The sequence below is a fragment of the Schistocerca cancellata genome, chromosome 8 (assembly GCF_023864275.1).
Source record: "Schistocerca cancellata isolate TAMUIC-IGC-003103 chromosome 8, iqSchCanc2.1, whole genome shotgun sequence".
In the NCBI taxonomy this organism is placed as follows: Eukaryota; Metazoa; Arthropoda; class Insecta; order Orthoptera; family Acrididae; genus Schistocerca; species Schistocerca cancellata.
The window spans coordinates 260,370,032-260,391,280 of record NC_064633.1 but is presented as its reverse complement, the minus strand read 5'-3'; the positions used below and the strand labels follow the sequence as shown (position 1 = coordinate 260,391,280).

At 43.5% G+C, this 21,249-nt stretch overlaps 1 protein-coding gene across 1 annotated transcript in view; it reads left to right on the top strand.

Moving 5' to 3' along the window:
- The window catches only part of LOC126094804 (myrosinase 1-like), a 133,753-nt gene extending 113,372 nt beyond the window's left edge, over nucleotides 1-20,381 (top strand). Inside the window, exons 9-11 of the mRNA XM_049909373.1 lie at nucleotides 7,931-8,065; nucleotides 10,194-10,300; nucleotides 20,117-20,381. Coding sequence (XP_049765330.1) covers nucleotides 7,931-8,065; nucleotides 10,194-10,300; nucleotides 20,117-20,243 — 369 coding nt within the window. The 3' untranslated portion in view covers nucleotides 20,244-20,381. The remainder of the gene's footprint in view (nucleotides 1-7,930; nucleotides 8,066-10,193; nucleotides 10,301-20,116) is intronic.
- The last annotated feature ends 868 nt before the right edge of the window (nucleotides 20,382-21,249 follow it).

Below are 21,249 nucleotides of genomic sequence, written 5' to 3'. Positions count from 1 at the left end.
ATATATATATATATATATATATATATATATATATATATATATATATAGGATGAGTCACCTAACGTTACCGCTGGATATATTTCGTAAACCACATCAAATACTGACGAACCGATTCCACAGACCTAACGTGAGGAGAGGGGCTAGTGTAATTGTTTAATACAAACCATACAAAAATGCACGGAAGTATGTTTTTTAACACACACCTAGGTTTTTTTAAATGGCACCCCGTTAGTTTTGTTAGCACATCTGAACATATAAACAAATACGTAATCAGTGCCGTTTGTTGCATTGTAAAATGTTAATTACATCCGGAGATATTGTAACCTAAAGTTGACGCTTGAGTACCACTCCTCCGCTATTCGATCGTGTGTATCGGAGAGCACTGCAACATGCATCGCGTTTCTACAAAATAATCTGCCAACGTTGCTCGAAAATGTCCCACTGGAAACGCGTCGACGTATGTGGTATCAGCATGATGGTGCACCTGCACATTCCGCAATTAACACTAGGCTGACTCTTGACAGGATGTTCGACGGGCGTTTCATAGGACGTGGAGGACGCATAAATTGGCCAGCCCGTTCTCCTGATCTTACACCTCTGGACTTCTTTCTGTGGGGTACGTTAAAGGAGAGTGTGTACCGTGATGTGCCTACAACCCCAGAGGATATGAAACAACGTATTGTGGCAGCCTGCGGCGACATTTCACCAGATGTACTGCGGCGTGTACGACATTCATTACGCCAGAGATTGCAATTGTGTGCAGCAAATGATGGCCACCACATTGAACATCTATTGGCCTGACATGTTGGGACACAATCTATTCCACACCGTAATTGAAAACGGAAACCACGTGTGTACGTGTACCTCACCCCTCATGGTAATGTACATGTGCGTCAGTGAAAAAGACCAATAAAAAGGTGTTAGCATGTGGACGTAATGTGCTGTTCCAGTCTCTTCTGTACCTAAGGTCCATCACCGTTCCCTTTGAATCCCTACGTAATTCGGTGCTCTCCGATACAGACGATCGAACAGCGGAGGAGTGGTACTCAAGCGTCAACTTTAGGTTACAATATCTCCGGATGTAATTAACATTTTACAATGCAACAAACGGCACTGATTACGTATTTATTTATATGTTCAGATGTGCTAACAAAACTAACGGGGTGCCATTTAAGAAAAACGTAGGTTTGTGTTAAAAAACATACTTCCGTGCATTTTTGTATGGTTTGTGTTAGACAATTACACTAGCCCCTCTCCTCACGTTCGGTCTGTGGAATCGGTTCGTCAGTATTTGATGTGTTTTACGAAATATATCCAGCGGTAATGTTATTTGACTCACCCTGTATATGTCATTTTTCATTTGAAACCCTATAATGTATATATCATTGTAATCAGGAAAGACTATATAATTTAATAAAGATTTATAAGTACCCTGTATCCTTAACCCTTTAGGGATGCCTCGCTCTTTCGTTTTCTACTGGACGTACGTTAGGCATCAGGAACTGCCATTGAGACGGATTTTATTAATTAGCTGCATTAACCTGTCACACGAGCTGTTTCAACTGAGTTTCGCTTAACTGAAAATAACTGCACCGAATAATTTCAATATTCGAGAGCCATGTTCAACATTGCTGAAGGCCAGTTTGCAGGCACTCTCTTCCGGACTTCGCTACACATTCCGGACTTTACCATTTCTTGTTCTTAAGGTGGTGCTTGTATTAACGAGAGCTCTTCTACCAGAAATTTCAACAGGAAGAAACACACACATACGTGTTCTGGTTATTAGACAGACTGCCACATTAAATTCTACTTTTGATTTAAAATTTGCTTACCGATTGCTTAGCGGTCAAGCGTTTCAGTTTTACCGTGGAACAATGAACATTTCGCTGTATTAGCTATATCGGAAGTAGATTTATTCATAGTGTTCCGTAGAGGTCATCAAGAAGCAAAACATTAAGATACTTGTCAAAAAAGACTAGTACGTCTTAGAGACTAGTACATCTTATAAGAAACTGAAAGATGAAAAAGACATTTACACATTATTAGCAAGGATGGAGATGCGCTTACTAATCAATAAAGACACAGCTCAGGTCGATTACTATAATATTAATGACAGTATTAAAGTGAGCAAGAAATTTGAGCACTTACGTTCTGCAAGACGTGAGACAAGAGTATTAAGAAGACGGCTATACGGAGATTCCCAAGAAGACTATATTACTTACAGATGAAAAGCGAAATTTAATGATAGATACATTCAGTACAACGATATGAGTTAAACAGAACCTCAGAATGATTAGATCTCTGACCATACATTGATTTATTAGACTGTGAGCCGAACAACTTCCAATACAAACCTTTTTAATCCCGTTTGTAGTTCTGTATATATTTCCAAAAACAGTTTTATATGTCTCGCCCTGTATTCTTTGTATGTTTTCCCGGTAGTTACTCTCTTTGGTAGTCAACTGCATGGCTGTATACCTTGTGTAGACGGAACTGTTTTCTTTACACCTACGTTGTCGACATACGGTCAGAAGGGAGTTATATTTCAGCACCTTATGTTCCCACTTCTGTGTGACTTGTTTTGTTCTTCATTGCAAGTATTGTTGGAAACTGCTGAATACAATGTTTATATTTTCCTAGAACATCCTGATTTATATCGTATTTATTTTTTTTTACAGCTTTGTCTGATGATGATGTATAAACTGTCACTAAATTAATTTGCGACGAAAACTTTTCACAATTCATTGCATGCCAGTTCTGACTGGTCGCCTACCTCATGGATGGAAGCGTATCTCTGTCAAGTGAAGAAATCTCTGCTCTCAGGACACTTTATGACGTAAATAAAAGGAAGATTCAAGAGTGGGATTAAATTTCATAGTGAAAGGATATGAATGATAAGATTTGCTGATGGCATTGCTATCTTCAGCGAAACTGAGCACGAAGCACGAGATCTGTTGATTGGAATGAAAAGTCTACTGAGCGCACAGTATGGATTGAGAGCGAACGAAATTAAGCCGAAAGTAATGAGGCGTAGAAGGAATGAGGTCTGAACGTAGAGTCTGGAATCACGAAGTAGATAAAGGGAAGAAATTCAGCTACATTTGAAGCAAAATTTTCGGGTTACGGACTAAGCAAAGAAGAGAGCTAGAAGAGAATGGAAGCAATTGAGTAGTGGAGGTATAGAAGTATGTTGAAAGTTAAATTGATTGATAAGGAACTACATCTGCCTTGTGGTGTGTGGCGGAGGGTACTCTGTGTACAACTGCCGCGTCCACCCTATCCTGTTGCAGTCGCGAATAGTTCGCGGGAAGAACAATTGCCAGTAAGCGTTCGTGTGCGCTCGAATCTCTCCAATTTTGTCTTTACGACCCTTCCGTGAGATATACCCTAGGTGGAAGTAATGTATTTTTGTCGACTCGTCTAGAAACTTATGCTCTCAAAAGTTTGAAAGTAACCCACACTGTCATGCAGAACGCCCCTTTCGCAGCGTCTGCCACTAGTGTTGGTTGATCATCTCTGTTACGCTTTCGTGCTTACTAAACGCACCTGTCACGAAACGCACTGCTCTTCTACGGATTCTCTCAGTTTTCTCTGTCAGTCCTATCTAGTACGGTTGTCTGACTGGAGGGCAAGTATTGGTCGAACCAAAGCTATGTAAGCTACCTCCTTTGTTGACGGATTAAATTTCCTGAGGATTCTTCCAATGAATCTTTGTCTGACGCCTGCCTTTCCTGCTATTAGTTACGAGAATTTTTACCGAAAAATAAACGAGAAGAAGAACTCGAAGAAACACTGACAAGAAAAAGGAATACGATGATAGAACATCACGGTATCACATTTTCTGATTGTACCTTCTGTTAAACGTATGTACAGAAAGTTTAGAGCACATGATGAATCACCACAAATGACGCTATCTGCTACTAAACCTGACATCAAAGTTCCTAACGCTCCTAGACATCTTAGTTCCCAAGTCGCTGCTCCTATCGTTCCTGCAGTACGTTACCATATGGCGGTGGACGTAGCGATTTCAGACATTCAGACCAGAATTGTGTACTGCACGTGACACACCACTTGCCTAGCTTCAGTCGCGCTGTTTCTACTGTGAGAATCTTCAGTATACCACGTCCATCTGGCTCCCTCTCTGCCGGCAGCCATCTCTTGGACAGTCTACTGAATAATCCTAAAACCATCACCTCCAGCAATTTGGACACAATCCATAGTTCCACACCTGCAGGGATGGTAATAACATTTAATGAGAGACTGGGTTGAATGGTACAGACAGCCACATATAATGCAAAAACGACATGATCAGCTTTCATGTTATATTTTCGTTGATTTATGTAATATAACTTTACTGACAGCTATCAGCTGGTGGTTTTCTGACCAGTGTTTATGCTACTCTAGTATACACTATCATTTATACCAGGGCCGGCCAGAAATTCTGCACGCGTGCGGTGCTCTTGCACATGTGCAACTTCCGGGTCACAGCGTGCACGCCGCAGCCGTCAGCGTTCATGTAGTGCATGTTTCTACGCACAGATGTCGCTCCTCTGTTACACAAAGTGCGTTATCGACACCTCGTATGTATATCACAACCTGGGCTGTAACTGTAAGACCTGTTGCTTCATCGAGCGCAACAGAGAAAGCAACAAAGTATTTAGCCTTTTTTTATTAGCTGCCTGTGCAGATCGCCGGCCATAGCACTGATACGTCTTGTCACTGTTTGTTTCGATAGACTGATTTCTTGAAACCTGCTAACGTTCGTGGGACACACTAGTTCTGCAGCATCAATAAGACACCCTTTCACAAACTCCCCTTCGGAAAAGGGTTTCCCAGATTGTGCAATTCTTAATGCGATTTTAAAACTTGCTCGCAGTGAAGATTTAGCGTGGTTGCCATTCTGGAAAATTGAAAACAGTACATTGTACAGCGTACAGTAAAACAGACATAAATGTAACAAAAGAAACTAAGAGTTCAAGAAGTATCAGTTACTTTGAAGTACAGTAAAATCGAGTTGATGTGTCTCATCCATTTTCTGAAGGACATTTAATTTTGCTTGCCGTTCTTCACTGTTGAGTACACTACACTCCTCTTTGTGATACGTATTGTAATGTCTTTCAATTGAAAACATACTCTGGACGCCTATTATTAGGCGGCACGGCAAACACTGTGAGTTTTCACCAATTGCTACAAAAAAGAGTTGCAGTTCCCAGTCATTTTTAAACGACTGAGAACATAGATCTCCCGTCCATTGCTTTTTCACAGTACTTGCCATTTCTCAGTACTTCTCTGTTACGGTTACGGTCACCAGGCGTAAACGAGACTGGATATGTTGCGCTCTTGCTTGTACCACAGGGAAGTGGAGCCGCCGCCGTTAATTTACGACACATGTCTAATAACATATGTTGCTGTCGCTCACTGTCGCACACGTGCGCACATGTGCAGCACTTCCGCACGTCTGCACACTGTGCAGCGTTTGGCCGGCCCTGATTTATACACTGTCCAGTCACATTAATATGATCACCGTCCATGTACGAGGTCAGCATGAAATAACCACTCACAGTCGGCATGTGACAGCACTGGCAATGGAGTGTGTATAAAGCATGTCGGGATAGGTGCGGCGTGGGGGGGGGGGGGGGGGGGACGCCGCAAAATGTAAAACTGTTCAGTAGTTGTCGTAATGTGGAAACGGAGCGATCTATCTGACGTCCAAAAGGGCATGACAATTGACTTACGGGCCAAGTGTGGAAGCATTCCGAAGCGATTAAGTTTGTGTAGTGTTCGCGTGCTGCCATGCTTAAAGTATACCGTGCGGTGCGGTGCGTGCCAAAATGACACATCCGAAACTGGCGCCGACACAGCTGTAGTACAGCACGGGCCATCGGGCCATAGACGAAAGTGGTGAACGACGGCTGCGAAAATCAGACTGGCGAACAGGCGTGCAACTGTTGAGGAACGGACCGCCCAGATGAACCAAGAGGCTACCAAGAGTGTCTCCTCAACGACCGTTCAGCAGAAGTTGCTGCGTTGGGCCTCCGCAGCAGGCGCTTGGTTCGTGCACCCATGCTGTCTACTGTTCATCGGCGACAAAGGCTGGAATTTGCGCATCAGTACCACCATTGGATTGGTTGGTTGGTTTGGGGAAGGAGACCAGACAGCGAGGTCATCGGTCTCATCGGATTAGGGAAGGACGGGGAAGGAAGTCGGCCGTGCCCTTTGAAAGGAACCATCCCGGCATTTGCCTGGAGCGATTTAGGGAAATCACGGAAAACCTAAATCAGGATGGCCGGACGCGGGATTGAACCGTCGTCCTCCCGAATGCGAGTCCAGTGTCTAACCACTGCGCCACCTCGCTCGGGTACCACCATTGGAAGTTCACTGAGTGGCAACAGGTGTGGTTTCAAGATGAATCACGTTTTATGTTGCATCAGACAGAAAGCAGACATCCTGCAACAATTGTCAGAACGATCCAAGTCGGCGGAAGGAGCGTTATGGTCTGCGGATTTTTGTCGTGGAATTCCCTGTATGATTTAGTTATTCTGTAAGGCACAATGGATCAGAAAAAGTATGCATCTATCCAGAATGAGATTTTCACTCTGCAGCGGAGTGTGCGCTGATATGAAACTTCCTGGAAGATTAAAACTGTGTGCCGGACCGAGACTCGAACTCGGGACCTTTGCCTTTCGCGGGCAAGTGCTCTACCCACTGAGCTACCCAAGCACGACTCACGGCCCGTCCTCACAGCTTTACTCCTACCAGTATCTCGTCTCCTACATTCCATAATCTCATTCTGGAAACATCCCCCAGGCTGTGGCTATCTCCGCAATATCCTTTCTTCCAGGAGTGCTAGTTCTGCAAGGTTCGCAGGAGAGCTTCTGTAAAGTTTGGAAGGTAGGAGACGAGGTACTGGCAGAAGTAAAGCTGTGAGGACGGGCCGTGAGTCGTGCTTGGGTAGCTCAGTTGGTAGAGCACTTACCCGCGAAAGGCAAAGGTCCCGAGTTCGAGTCTCGGTCCGGCACACATTTTTAATCTGCCAGGAAGTTTCATATGCATCTATCCTTGGGGACCATGTCAACAAGTACATTCAGTTTGTTCTTCCTCGGTACGATGGCATCTAGTAGCTGGACAATGAATATCTCAAACAACTTTTAGTGTACGTGCCTGGTTCTAAGAGTACCAGGGTAGGTTTACCATATTCTCCTGGTCACAAAACTCCCAGGGTTTAAACCCAATCGAGAATCTGTGGGACCATCTCGATTGGGCTGTTCATGCCATATATCCTCAACTGAGAAACTTAGAGGAGCTAGTCAAGGCTCTGAAGTCGGCATGGTTCGACATCCCTGCCGATAACTCCCAGAACTTCGTTAACTCTCTTCCTGCTCGTCTCGGGCTGCAAAGGGTGGTTATTGACGACTTTGATGGGTAGTCCCGTTAATGTGACTGGACAGCGTATATATGCTCTCTGTCCTTCAAACTATAAAGGTGGGAAAATTATGAAGCACTCAACTTTGAGTGGGTAGTGATATACGAGTGGAAATGAGAACTACGGTACTTTCTTGCTGTTTGTTTCTAGTTACTACGTCGTTGCTTATCGTTGGGATATTGTATGGAAGACGCCGCTGTGAAGTCAAGAAGCGTTTTGGCAATTCGCCGCATTTTAGGAATACGTTTGCAGATTGGGTAGACCATCTCATTCCGGAATTTATTTTTTACAAATCCTAGTGAAATTCAGCAAATCACGTGTCTTGTTACATTTACTCTTTACTGATAGGCTGCGTTATTGGATGAATGATCCCGTTCACAAGTCCCTTTAGTACAGCCCTTAATAACTCTGTCAACACTAGGTACACCTGGCTGCCTTTCATTGAATAGCGTGACATTTTTGATCTTTCGAACATAAGCGATATAAATCTTTCTGTACATCCAACAGGTAATCCCATGGGGATTCCGTAAACTTCTGAACTGGATTGCTGCTGAGTACCCGGAATACCCCATAATCGTGACAGAGAACGGCTACTCGGACTGGGGCGAACTGGATGACAAAAATCGTACGGACTACTACACGGTGAGTATATAGCTGTCGTTACGTTTGTATAATCAGAGATGAGGCTCCGATAACTGTACACTTGCAGACAAGTACAATGGAACTGCTACAACTAATTATCACGTTAATGACAGTTCAAAATGATACTTTCATAGGATTTTTTTTTTAAAATACGATTTTAATACTAACTGTGTTAAGTACTAAAACTATTTGTGTTTGGCTACTGTCATGAGGCGTGCCTATGAAGGTACTAGGCATTAAAGTAGTGTTTTGTTCGTTCTGAGATAGAGGTTTCTTCGAGTAACTATAGCAATATCTAAGTGCATGGTGGTGCTGGTGTGCTTGTGTGTGTGTGTGTGTGTGTGTGTGTGTGTGTGTGGTCTGAAAGTGCTTTATGTTTGCTGTGCACCATTTGTTAAATGTTTCATCTTCACTTCCAAATGCGTTCGTAAATTATAGTTTTGAGGAAACGGTCAACAGAAGAGGTACATTTGAGGAATGACCATCCAGCAGTCAGGGTGACCATCGAGACTTTCAATCGCAGCCGGCCGAAGTGGCCGTGCGGTTAAAGGCGCTGCAGTCTGGAACCGCAAGACCGCTACGGTCGCAGGTTCGAATCCTGCCTCGGGCATGGATGTTTGTGATGTCCTTAGATTAGTTAGGTTTAACTAGTTCTAAGTTCTAGGGGACTAATGACCTCAGCAGTTGAGTTCCAAAGTGCTCAGAGCCATTTGAACCATTTTTCAATCGCAGCGGCTCATTAGCTCGTTTTATTCCACATAAAACGATTTCAACCAAAAAATTCTGTTTCGTATCCTCCCAATTAAATCCTTGGAGTTGTCGAGTGAATACTTTGTGTGCTGTCTCATCTAACCGATTGCTGAAAGTTTCAATGTATGACCTTTAGATTGCCCACTGTTACGGAGTTGTCTGTTAACTGTCAATACGATTACTGTCATTTGTTTTGAGTGAGTGCTGACTATGCACATCTGGCGTACAAAAAGGTGGAGTTCCATAAACACAATCCGCAAAAAATTGCAGCAAAATGTTAGTGACTTCTTAAAACAGCATGCGGATCGCTGCTGAGCGCTACTGACGGAACAGAACTGGTCCGAGTCTCTGATGATCCATCATGGACATGGGACATCGGCTGGTCAAGTAATTATCAAGGATGTTCGTCAACATCCGTGGTAATTTATTTTATTTTATTTTGACTGCCAGTTTCGACATTCCACTATACCATCTCCAGGCACAATATGCATCTCTCAAAAATAAACGATATTGTCATACAGTGCCATATATTCCTGGAGGTCGTGATTTCAAAACTTAAAAACGCAGAACAATCAATCAGTATACAAAGTGCTTTATTCCAAGAATTGATTGCAATAAGTTGGTCGTTAAAAGATGCTAAGAGAAAGCCAAAGGGGACGAGCTTCACGCTTTCTCAGTGACTATTTCAAACCCTCACGGGAAATGCTGCTGTCAGTTAATACAGGTCAATGTCAACCATTTTTCTAGGGATGATTGCGAAGGAAACTTACATTTGGTGCACATACGAACTCGAGTGCCTAGCAAATAACCATTGTTCACAGCAGCGCGTAAAGCTGCCTACTTCAGAGGGCCAAATAACACAGAAGCTGGACAAAAGCAGACTGGCGGCGCGTAGTGTGGCCTCTTTTAAAATGGTGCAAGGCATTGAGTGCATCGACCCTCTACGAGTTGTCTACCCCACAGAGCGTGGAATAACTCCATTAAATTGTCGAAGCGTATAGGTCACGTCGGCAATTTGAAAGGGATTGGTAGCTCATCTTGAGACTGAAGTGGTACGCACAAACATGGGAAAATTATCTGAAACCCCTGCGAGCACAGCCTGGAGAGTCTTTGGCCACGCTTCTGCCGAAAAAACAGTCCATTGTGTTTTACACTGCATCATATTCACATGTCGGTAATATTTTACTGTATAATGTTCTTGAGTGAAAGAAATTGGGCGTTGCATCTTCGTACTGTTATTGCAAGGTAAACCAGTTCCTAATGACTAATTCATAGGCTGTATTAGTAGCATTTTTACCACTTGTCTTTTCTCATTTGAGATAGTAATGTTGTGGCAATGAGTAAATTTTAAAATATTTATTTGTGCATGGTTTTTCAGAGCTACTTAGCAGAAATGCTTAAAGCAATCAACATTGATGGCAACAACGTGATTGGCTACACGGCTTGGAGTCTCCTTGATAACCTCGAGTGGACTCATGGCTTTACGTAAGTAGTAAATCATACTTGAGATATGGCCATGGTAATTCTGTTACAACGCTTTTGTCTTTATCTCTCTTGCTACTCAATGTGTTTGTGAGGAAGTTGGAGTGCGTGTCGCATGAAGGGAGTAACCCCTTCACACCACCTGCTTAAATCAAGTCTGCTCCTTCTCCATTCTATGAATTTTGGTATAGATTCTAAGCAAAGGCAAAGAAAGAAACTCCAGACGTAGGAATAGGGTTTCCAGAAGAACGGTAGGACACACAAGAAGAGGCAGGAAAACAAATATTGGAATAAGGACGGAAGTACAAAGAATAATTCTTTATTGTGAGACCTGCAGCATGTTACATTACGACATTATGCAGAGAATTGGCAGGCAGTATGCTGCTCGATATTTTATTTTAATATACAAGCTTATTTCCGATTTATTGCCTTCATCAGTACGTATCCTCACGTTGTAGACTGATATACACTCCTGGAAATGGAAAAAAGAACACATTGACACCGGTGTGTCAGACCCACCATACTTGCTCCGGACACTGTGAGAGGGCTGTACAAGCAATGATCACACGCACGGCACAGCGGACACACCAGGAACCGCGGTGTTGGCCGTCGAATGGCGCTAGCTGCGCAGCAGTTGTGCACCGCCGCCGTCAGTGTCAGCCAGTTTGCCGTGGCATACGGAGCTCCATCGCAGTCTTTAACACTGGTAGCATGCCGCGACAGCGTGGACGTGAACCGTATGTGCAGTTGACGGACTTTGAGCGAGGGCGTGTAGTGGGCATGCGGGAGGCCGGGTGGACGTACCGCCGAATTGCTCAACACGTGAGGCGTGAGGTCTCCACAGTACATCGATGTTGTCGCCAGTGGTCGGCGGAAGGTGCACGTGCCCGTCGACCTGGGACCGGACCGCAGCGACGCACGGATGCACGCCAAGACCGTAGGATCCTACGCAGTGCCGTAGGGGACCGCACCGCCACTTCCCAGCAAATTAGGGACACTGTTGCTCCTGGGGTATCGGCGAGGACCATTCGCAACCGTCTCCATGAAGCTGGGCTACGGTCCCGCACACCGTTAGGCCGTCTTCCGCTCACGCCCCAACATCGTGCAGCCCGCCTCCAGTGGTGTCGCGACAGGCGTGCATGGAGGGACGAATGGAGACGTGTCGTCTTCAGCGATGAGAGTCGCTTCTGCCTTGGTGCCAATGATGGTCGTATGCGTGTTTGGCGCCGTGCAGGTGAGCGCCACAATCAGGACTGCATACTACCGAGGCACACAGGGCCAACACCCGGCATCATGGTGTGGGGAGCGATCTCCTACACTGGCCGTACACCACTGGTGATCGTCGAGGGGACACTGAATAGTGCACGGTACATCCAAACCGTCATCGAACCCATCATTCTACCATTCCTAGACCGGCAAGGGAACTTGCTATTCCAACAGGACAATGCACGTCCGCATGTATCCCGTGCCACCCAACGTGCTCTAGAATGTGTAAGTCAACTACCCTGGCCAGCAAGATCTCCGGATCTGTCCCCCATTGAGCATGTTTGGGACTGGATGAAGCGTCGTCTCACGCGGTCTGCACGTCCAGCACGAACGCTGGTCCAACTGAGGCGCCAGGTGGAAATGGCATGGCAAGCCGTTCCACAGGACTACATCCAGCATCTCTACGATCGTCTCCATGGGAGAATAGCAGTCTGCATTGCTGCGAAAGGTGGATATACACTGTACTAGTGCCGACATTGTGCATGCTCTGTTGCCTGTGTCTATGTGCCTGTGGTTCTGTCAGTGTGATCATGTGATGTATCTGACCCCAGGAATGTGTCAATAAAGTTTCCCCTTCCTTGGACAATGAATTCACGGTGTTCTTATTTCAATTTCCAGGAGTGTATGTCAACTCAGAGTAAACTATTTCTCGTGCTTGTAGCTGTTGGCTGCAATATTTCATTCAGTGACCGTTTCAAGCTGTTGGATAATTTGCTGCCGTACGTATATTAAAATATGTATTTATTATCTAACAGTTATAGAAAACAAGTTTCATATCTAGTTGTTTGCTTAAAGGTACTTCTGTTGTTCCGCGTCGTGTAACAGCACTACTTTCAAAAGTGGGAAAATGGTATGGAATTAGGATAAAAGTAAGCAACATCAAAATGAAGAAAACATCATGGTTCCGCCAAATAATCATTGCAAGCGCAGTCCATACAGAAAATTAAATAGTTGAAGTACTTAACAAGTTTGGTGACGGAAAATGCAAACTGTGTTGAAATAAGTTGAATGTGTATGGGTAAAATAGCTTTGGAAAACAGGAATGGTATTTTGATTACAAACAATATTTCAGTAGAACTAAGAAAGATATTTGGAAAGAGTTTTATCTGGAGAGTAATGTTATATGGCTGCTAAACATGGGCGGTTAAAATGCAAGAAATAAGGTTCTAGCGAAAAATGCTAAAAATGAAATGGACTGATATACTGAGTCAGTAAACACTTTAAAAAGGCAGGAAAGGAAACAGGAATAAGAGAAATCATGAGAACAAGAAAAATACTTTTGGTGGTGAGTATGTATTGAGAAGACATTTTCTCATTTAAAGATTCGGCAAAAGAGAAATTACAGCGAAAAGAGAGAAAGAAAGAAGATGGTTTGTAAAGGTGAATAACATAAATAATGAATAGTATGAAGGCTTTCACGACCGGATGACATATCTTCTGGTAAACCCTCCAGGATGTAAGGTCATGGTCCATGAAACTCTTCAGCTCCTAATGTTTCGTCCAGGGCTGCGCTGGACATCTTCAGAGGGGTTTTTCTCCTCCGGTGAGTCGGCAGGACTCTCTGAAGATGTCCAGCGCAGCTCTGGACGAAACGTTACGAGCTGAAGAGTTTCATGGACCACGACCTTACATCCTGGAAGGTTTACCAGAAGATATAAATAATGAAGTTACGAATAGATTAGTCAAGATGTATGGGACTGAGGAAGGTGAAGAGCGTGTACAAGTACTGAGGAAGATGGAGACTGGTACCTGCGGAATGGCAATAATTGTTCCATTGGTTAATCAGTAACACAAGTTATGTTAATGAGAAACACACACGCACACTTACTTATGTCAGCCCTTCCGTATTAATGTCACCCCCAGAAATATTGAAAAAACCACATACTATACTCTGATTAGAACTATTTATTATCTGACCTTTGTCACATGGCCCAATAGCATTGTAACGTCGAGGGCGAAAGGATTCACCGCTCATCTTACTCGGAAATGACGTCAAAATGACATGTACGCATCCAGCATCACATTTACAGTAAGCGAAGTGTGACATTGACGCCAACTGCTCCCATGCGATTATGGATCCTCGGGAATCGCAGAAACACAGGCTACATCGTGTGATCAAAAGTATCCGGACACCTGGCTGAAAATGGCTTACAAATTCGAGGCGCCCTCCTTCGGTAATGCTGGAATTCAATATGGTGCTGGCCCACCCTTAACCTTGATGACAGCTTCCACTCTCGCAGCACACGTTAATCAGGTGCTGGAAGGTTTCTTGGGGAATGGCAGACCTTTCATTACGTAGTGCTGCATTGAGGAGAGGTATCGAAGGCCTGGCACGAAGTTGGCGTTCCAAAACATCCCAAAGGTGTTCCATGTGATTCAGGTCAGGACTCTGTGCAGGCCAGTCCATTACAGGGATGTTATTGTCGTGTAACTAATCCGCCACAGGCCGTGTTTTATGAACAGGTACTCGATCGTGTTCAAAAATGCAATCGCCATCCCCGAATTGCTCTTTAACAGTGGGAAGCAATAAGGTGCTTAAAACATCAATGTAGGCCTGTGCTGTGATAGCGCCACGCAAAACAACAGGCGGTGCAAGCCCCCTCCATTAAAAACCTGACCACACCATAACACCACCGCCTCCGAATTTTACTGTTGGCACTACACACGCTGGCACATGACGCTCACGGGCATTCGCCATACCCACGTCCTGCCATCGGATCGCCACATTGTGACCGGGATTCGTCACTCACTCAACGTTTTCCCACTGTTCAATCGTCCAATTTTTACGCTCCTTACACCAAGCGAGGCGTCGTTTGGCATTTACTGGCCTGATGTGTGGCTAGGAGTAGCCGCTCGACCATGAAATCCAAGTTTTCTCAGGTGTCTGCCTATTACACAATACGACCCTCTTCAACTGCCAGTGGTCTCTGTCAGTCAACAGACGAGGTCGGCCTGTATGTTTTTGTGCTGTACGTATCCCTTCACGTTTCCACTTCACTATCACATCGGAAACAGTGGACCTAGGGATGATTAAGAGTGTGGAAATCTCGCGTACTGACTTATTACACAAGTGACACTCTTATCACCTGACCACGTTCGAACTCCGTGAGTTCCGCGGAGCGCCGCATTCTGCTCTCTCACGATGTGTAATGACTACTGAGACCGCTTATATGGAGTACCTGGCAGTGGGTGGCAGCACAATGCATCTAATATAAAAACGCACGATTTGGCGACATCTGGATACTTTTGATCACATTGTGTAAAAGTTCATTTCGCAGCAATGTAAGCTGTCGTCTTAGATTCACGCCTAGTCACAACCTCTGAAATATCAACATATTGCGAACCAAACAGCTAAATATTTGTAACAACGAAGAACATACATTTTACTATTACTCATTTCACTGCAGCAATGTAAGCTGTCCTATTAGGTTCCTGCCTGACCACAACCTAGGAAAACGCGATATATCGGGAAATAAATAATTTGTGATAAGTGAGGAATACAAAAGTCATTACTGGGCGTTCCCTTGCAGTAATTTCAATCTTCGTTTTCTAATCGAATGGAGACACAAAACCGAAGGGACAATTTCTGAGAGAGCGCACCATCCCTGGCGGGCCGCTTGAATTTACACGCGCAACGGCCTGATAAGCTAACTTCAATTCTAATTAACTAGGAAACGGCGCAACGTATAGATTTTAATTATTTCTCAGGCAATCTACCCTTCAACACCCTTACAAGCTTTTCGGACTGTTTCTGACCACCCTGTATAGTGTGCTATTGGTGTTGTCGTTGGTTTGCTGTCGAATTTAATGGGAATCGCCGAACCGTTGATACGGATTCACTCTCTACCCCGTATTCCTATTCATGATGAATCCGACTCCGTTACACCGTCCTCTGCTATCATTGTTATTAACTTATATTCGTATCTTCAGAAACCCTTATCATCTTACAATTTGACTTCACTAACCTCCATCGTATCTAGATTGAAACTTTTCATTTCCCTCTGCAAATTTTCTAGCATCCCTACCACGCGCCAGCTTATAGAATGTTACCCTTTTCTTGCTTATTTAACTTTTTTTCCCATGATCGCTTTCCATTGGCAGTCCCTTCCAGGATATTCGAATGCAGAACTAATACGAAATATTTGTCAACGGAAAGATCATCAGGACGCTTTTTCAGGTACAGCCCACAATTTTCAGTGACTGACTTCGGACCCTGTACTCAGAACGTGTTGATTTCCAGTCAAAGACAATACCACTAAGCCGCTGTTCGATTACATCATACAACTAATTGAGGACGTTAGATGTAAGTGGTACTATGAGATGAAGAAGTTTACACTGGAGATGATATTGTGTCAGGTCGGCTCAAACCGAAGGAGTGACGAATACTCAAAGGAAAGTCTGAATGTTAGAATGGATATGTAATACATGTCCTTGCTAAAGGACACTTTCAACACTGGCCGAAACGTTGGTTTCATAAATAGAGGATACAAGATGACTTGGACAGGATTTGTGATTTGTGTAAAGAATGGCAGCTAACCCTAAATATAGATAAATGTAAATTAATGCAGATGAAGAGGAAATAGAATCCCATAATGTTTGAATACTCCATTAGTAGTGTAGCGCTTGACACAGTCACGTCGATTAAATATTTGGGCGTAACATTGCAGAGCGATATGAAGTGGAAGAAGCATGTAATGGCAGTTGTGGGGAAGGCAGATAGTCGTCTTCGGTTCATTGGTAGTATTTTGGGAAGATGTGGTTCATCTGTAAAGGAGACCGCTTATAAAACACTAATACGACCTATTCTTGAGTACTGCTCGAGCGTTTGGGATCCCTGTTAGGTCGGATTGAGGGAGGACATGGAAGCAATTCAGAAGCGGGCTGCTAGATTTGTTACTGATAGGCAATTATAAGAGTCGAGGGACATGAAAGGGAAGCAGTGGTTGCTAAGGGAGTGAGACATGGTTGTAGCCTCTCCCCGATACTATTCAATCTGTATATTGAGCAAGCAGTAAAGCAAACAAAAGAAAGGTTCGGAGTATGTATTAAAATCCATGGAGAAGAAATAAAAAGTTTGAGGTTCGCCGATGACACTGTAATTCTGTCAGAGACAGCAAAGGACTTGGCAGAGCAGTTGAACGGAATGATTAGTGTCTTGAAAGGAGGGTATAAGATGAACATCAACAAAGCAAAACGAGGGTAATGGAATGTAATCGAATGAAGTCGGGTGATGCTGATGGAATTAGATTAGGAAATGAGACACTTAAAGTAGTAAAGGAGTTTTACTACTTGGGGAGCAAAATAACTGATGATGGTCGAAGTAGAGAGGATATAAAATGTAGACTGGCAATGGCAAGGAAAGCGTTTCTGAAGAAGAGAAATTTGTTTACATCGAGTATTGATTTAAGTGTCAGGAAGTCGTTTCTGAAAGTATCTGTATGGAGTGTAGCCATGTATGGGAGTGAAACATGTACGATAAATAGTTTAGACAAGAAGAGAATAGAAGCTTTCGAAATATGGTGCTACAGAAGAATGCCGAAGATGGGTAGATCACATAACTAATGAGGAGGTATTGAAGAGATGTGGGGAGAAGAGGAGTTTGTGGCACAACTTGACTAGAAGAAGGGATCGGTTGGTAGGACATGTTCTGAGGCATCAAGGGATCACCAATTTAGTACTGGAGGGCAGCGTGGAGGGTAAAAATCGTAGAGGGAGACCAAGGGATGAATACACTAAGTAGATACAGAAGGATGTAGGTTGCAGTAGGTACTGTGAGATGAAGAAGCTTGCACAGGATAGAGTAGCATGGAGAGCTGCATCAAACCAGGTCAGGACTGAAGATCACAACAACAACAACAACAGGTTTGATCATCACGCGAGTGTTACGGAAATGCTTCAGGAACTCAGTTGGGAGTCTCTGGAGGAAAGGAGGCGTTCTTTTCGTGAATCGCTACTGAGAAAATTTAGAGAACCAGCATTTGAGGCTGACTGCAGTACAATTTTACTGCCGCCAAATCGCATTTCGCTGAAAGACCACAAAGATAAGATAAGAGAGATTAGCGCTCGTACACAGGCATATAGACAGTCATTTTTCCCTCGTTCTGTTTGGGAGTGGAACAGGGAGAGAAGATGCTAGTTGTGGTACGAGGTACCTTCCGCCAAGCACCGTATGGTAGACTGCGGAGTATGTATGTAGATGTAGATGAAAGAGCATTACAACGCGGTCACATACCCAGAAGCATATAACTGATGAGAACTAATGGTATAAACAATCATGCGGCTGTTATAGAACGCAGCGGTTCAGCAGTTAAAGAAAAAATTAGTTATCTGTGCGTATTGTGTCCAGTGAGAATGAAAAAAGTTGCATCACAGTTACAGATCATCAACATCATCATCAGAGGTCATTAAATTTCCATAATTATGTTGTTTGTTCTGTACTGTATCAGAGTAAATGAAAATGTTTTAATGTACCGTTTTTTTATCTATCACGTTATTTGAAGCCATAATATTTGCTTCGATATTTTAGTTATACACGGTGAGTGACTAACTATTGCCACCAAGAATAGCTCCGAAAGTTTTTATTTTTTTATACTGGGATGCTGTAGTTTTCTGATAGCTGCTATCGAGACGAATCCAATGACGTGTAACAGTAAGGTCTTTGAAGGTCAACGAAGGTCACAAAGGTGCCGTGAACGTCCATTTACATAAGTTGTTAGAAGTGATGACCATTGGTATAAATGCAGTGCTACAGTCTTCTGATCATGGATTGAGTGGTATTCCTTATCACATCGGCACTTATCGAAGCATATACTGTGACAATTCTCTCTCGCTTATCTTCAGGTGTAGTTGGAACGTATTTAAAAACAATATTTTTTACGAATCCCCACAAGAAAAAATTCAGAGGCGTCAAGTCTGGCGAACGAGCCGGCCACGACCCGTCTTCTCCGCGTCCAGTCCAAAGATTTGGGAATTGTCTCTGCATCTCATTTGTAGCCAACAGCGAAAAATGTGCCGGACACCCGTCGTGTTGATACCACATTCGTTTCTTGATCCTAAAGTTATTTCTTCCGGTAACAGACCTAATTTTCCTTGCAGGAATGTGGTGTACTTCCTACCATTAATATTTTGTTCGATGAAACAGGGGCCTATCAATCTGTCGTCCAGAATCCCACACCATACATTCGCCGTCCATGGTTTTTGGTGTGCAACTTGACGCAGACAACATGGATTTTCAGTTTCCCAATAGCGCATGTTATGGATATTAACATTTTCATGGTTCCTGAATGTCGCCTCGTGAATAAATAAAATCAAATTAATAAATGTGTCGTTCCTCTGAATCTGAAGTTGAGCCCATCGGCAGAATTCAGTGCGACGCATACAATCCGTACCAGTTAATTCTTGGCGGAGTCTGATATGGTAAAGATGATATTTATGACGATGCAGAACACGAACAACACTACTCTGACTCATGCCAGGGTCCCTTGCGATTTGACGCGAACTAACACAAGGATCTCGAACCACAGTGGCAAGAGTACCAATTTCCGTTTCCTCGTTAGTAACTTTCCTTTGGCGGATATGTTTCCGAAGCGTTAAAGATCCAGTTGTTCTCAATTTATCATACACATATTTAAATGTACGACGTGTAGGGTGAGTATGTTGAGGATATCTTTCAGCGTATAAGTCTCTAGCTCTCACTGAACTTCGTTGGCATTCTCCGTAAATGAGAATCATATCAGCTTGTTCTACGTAGCAATACATCATTCACATTCGCTTGATGCGACGATACTAGTTTTACGGTTCCTAAACAGTTGAAAGGTTTTTACATGTCAATGGCGCGTTAGATGGATACGCCGTATTCAACGAATATTTTCTTTTAGCACGATATGCAAGAGAGTATTGTTAGAGCATGTGCTTCGATAGATGTCGAAATGATAAGGAATACCGCTCAATCCATGATAAGAAGATTGCAGCACTGCATTGATACCAATGGTCATCACTTCGAACATCTTCTGTAAATGGACGTTCATGCCACCTTTGTGACCTTCGTTGACCTTCAAAGACCTTACTGTTAAACGTAATTGGATTCGTCTCGATAGCCGCTATCAGAAAATAAATACCAAACTATAGCATCCCATTAAAAAAAAAGTTGACCTTCACATATCCGACGCGACCCAACCTAGCAACAAAAGCTAGCGTCATATAATGGCCCCGTTGTCCCATGCAACTTTTGTCTCACAAACTTTTGAGCTCCTGTCATACTTCTGGAGCTATTCTCGGTGGCAATAGTTAGTGACTCACCCTGTTTCTTTCATCATCTTTTTACATGATGAAGGTACGATTATTATTTCTGGGTCTGTTTCCAGGAATATTCAGTTGGTCCAAATGATATAAGTTGACAACTCACACAAATAATATTCAGCTATATCTGAGACATAAGGGCGAAGGCACTGTGTGTTCAAAGGTTGTGACTGAATGTAAATATAGAAACGATAATGATCTGTTGGGCGATACGTTTACTTTGAAATTACTAATGTTGCCTTTACTTTTTTTCAGCATAAAATTCGGCCTCTATCAGGTCGACTTCAACGATCCCGAAAGGCCCAGGACGGCGAAGGATTCAGTGCAGACAATGGCTCAGATATACGCTAGCAAAGAATTGCCTATAGAATACTTCGAGTGATAACACCTTTCATGGTTTATGTAGAAAGACATCTTTGTCCAGCAATAATGAATAATGCATATACGGTTTTCTTCTATATGTGACTACAAACATTACATATTTTCAACATAAAATAATGTTGCCCGGCTGTTCTTTTATCTGTCTTATCGTTTATGATTTTTATGGCATGTTTCCAGAGTTGCTTCAGCAACGAATGCATCATATGTATGAGTGCACGCTTAATGTTCTATGAGGCTTACCGTTGTAATTGTCCATTGATTTGAAAATGCAACTGAAATAACTGAAGACCTACTGCCCTTAAGGCTGAAAACGACATATCGCAGCCTGTAGTGTGAAGTCTCAGACAGTGTGGCGTACGTAGCATGTCACATGATTAACATGTTTGAGGTATGCACGAAGAGACTTCAGAAAGTAAGTTACAAGTGATTATGAGAGGGCAGATAGCCTTTATTAACTATTGCACCACACTTTAAGCTGCCTAATACATTTCAGCATTGTCATCGAGTCACTGCGAATAACAGTCGGAACATTCTAACAATGGTTACTATTTCTTGACGACGGAAATCCGCTCGTTGGTCACGGAGCCACTTGAGGACCGCTCTGTGAACGTTCTCGTCGTTGAAAAACCTCTTTCTCCAACCCCCCCCCCCCTTCAACCAACATAAGCATCATCCAAGTCTGTGCTGCCTTGGTCAAATTCCAGTACAGCTGGATGCGACGTTGCATTTGGTCCATATACCCTCAAAATTTTACGGTGAGTATGTGTGCAGTTTAGAAGTTTCTCCCTGTAAGAGTCGTACTGTCTTGCATATTTCAGCTTTGGAGTACGCGTAGTTCCTCCATCATTTCACTGCCGACTGTGTAGGACCTGTTACCTGTATCGAAACAGTAGCCTACTCTGTCTGCAGGAAATCCAGAACATGTACTCTCTTCTGACAAGGCGCCACTCCTGTTGCGCAATGATCTTAACGTTATACGACAAGTGAAACTTACTTCCTGAAGGCCC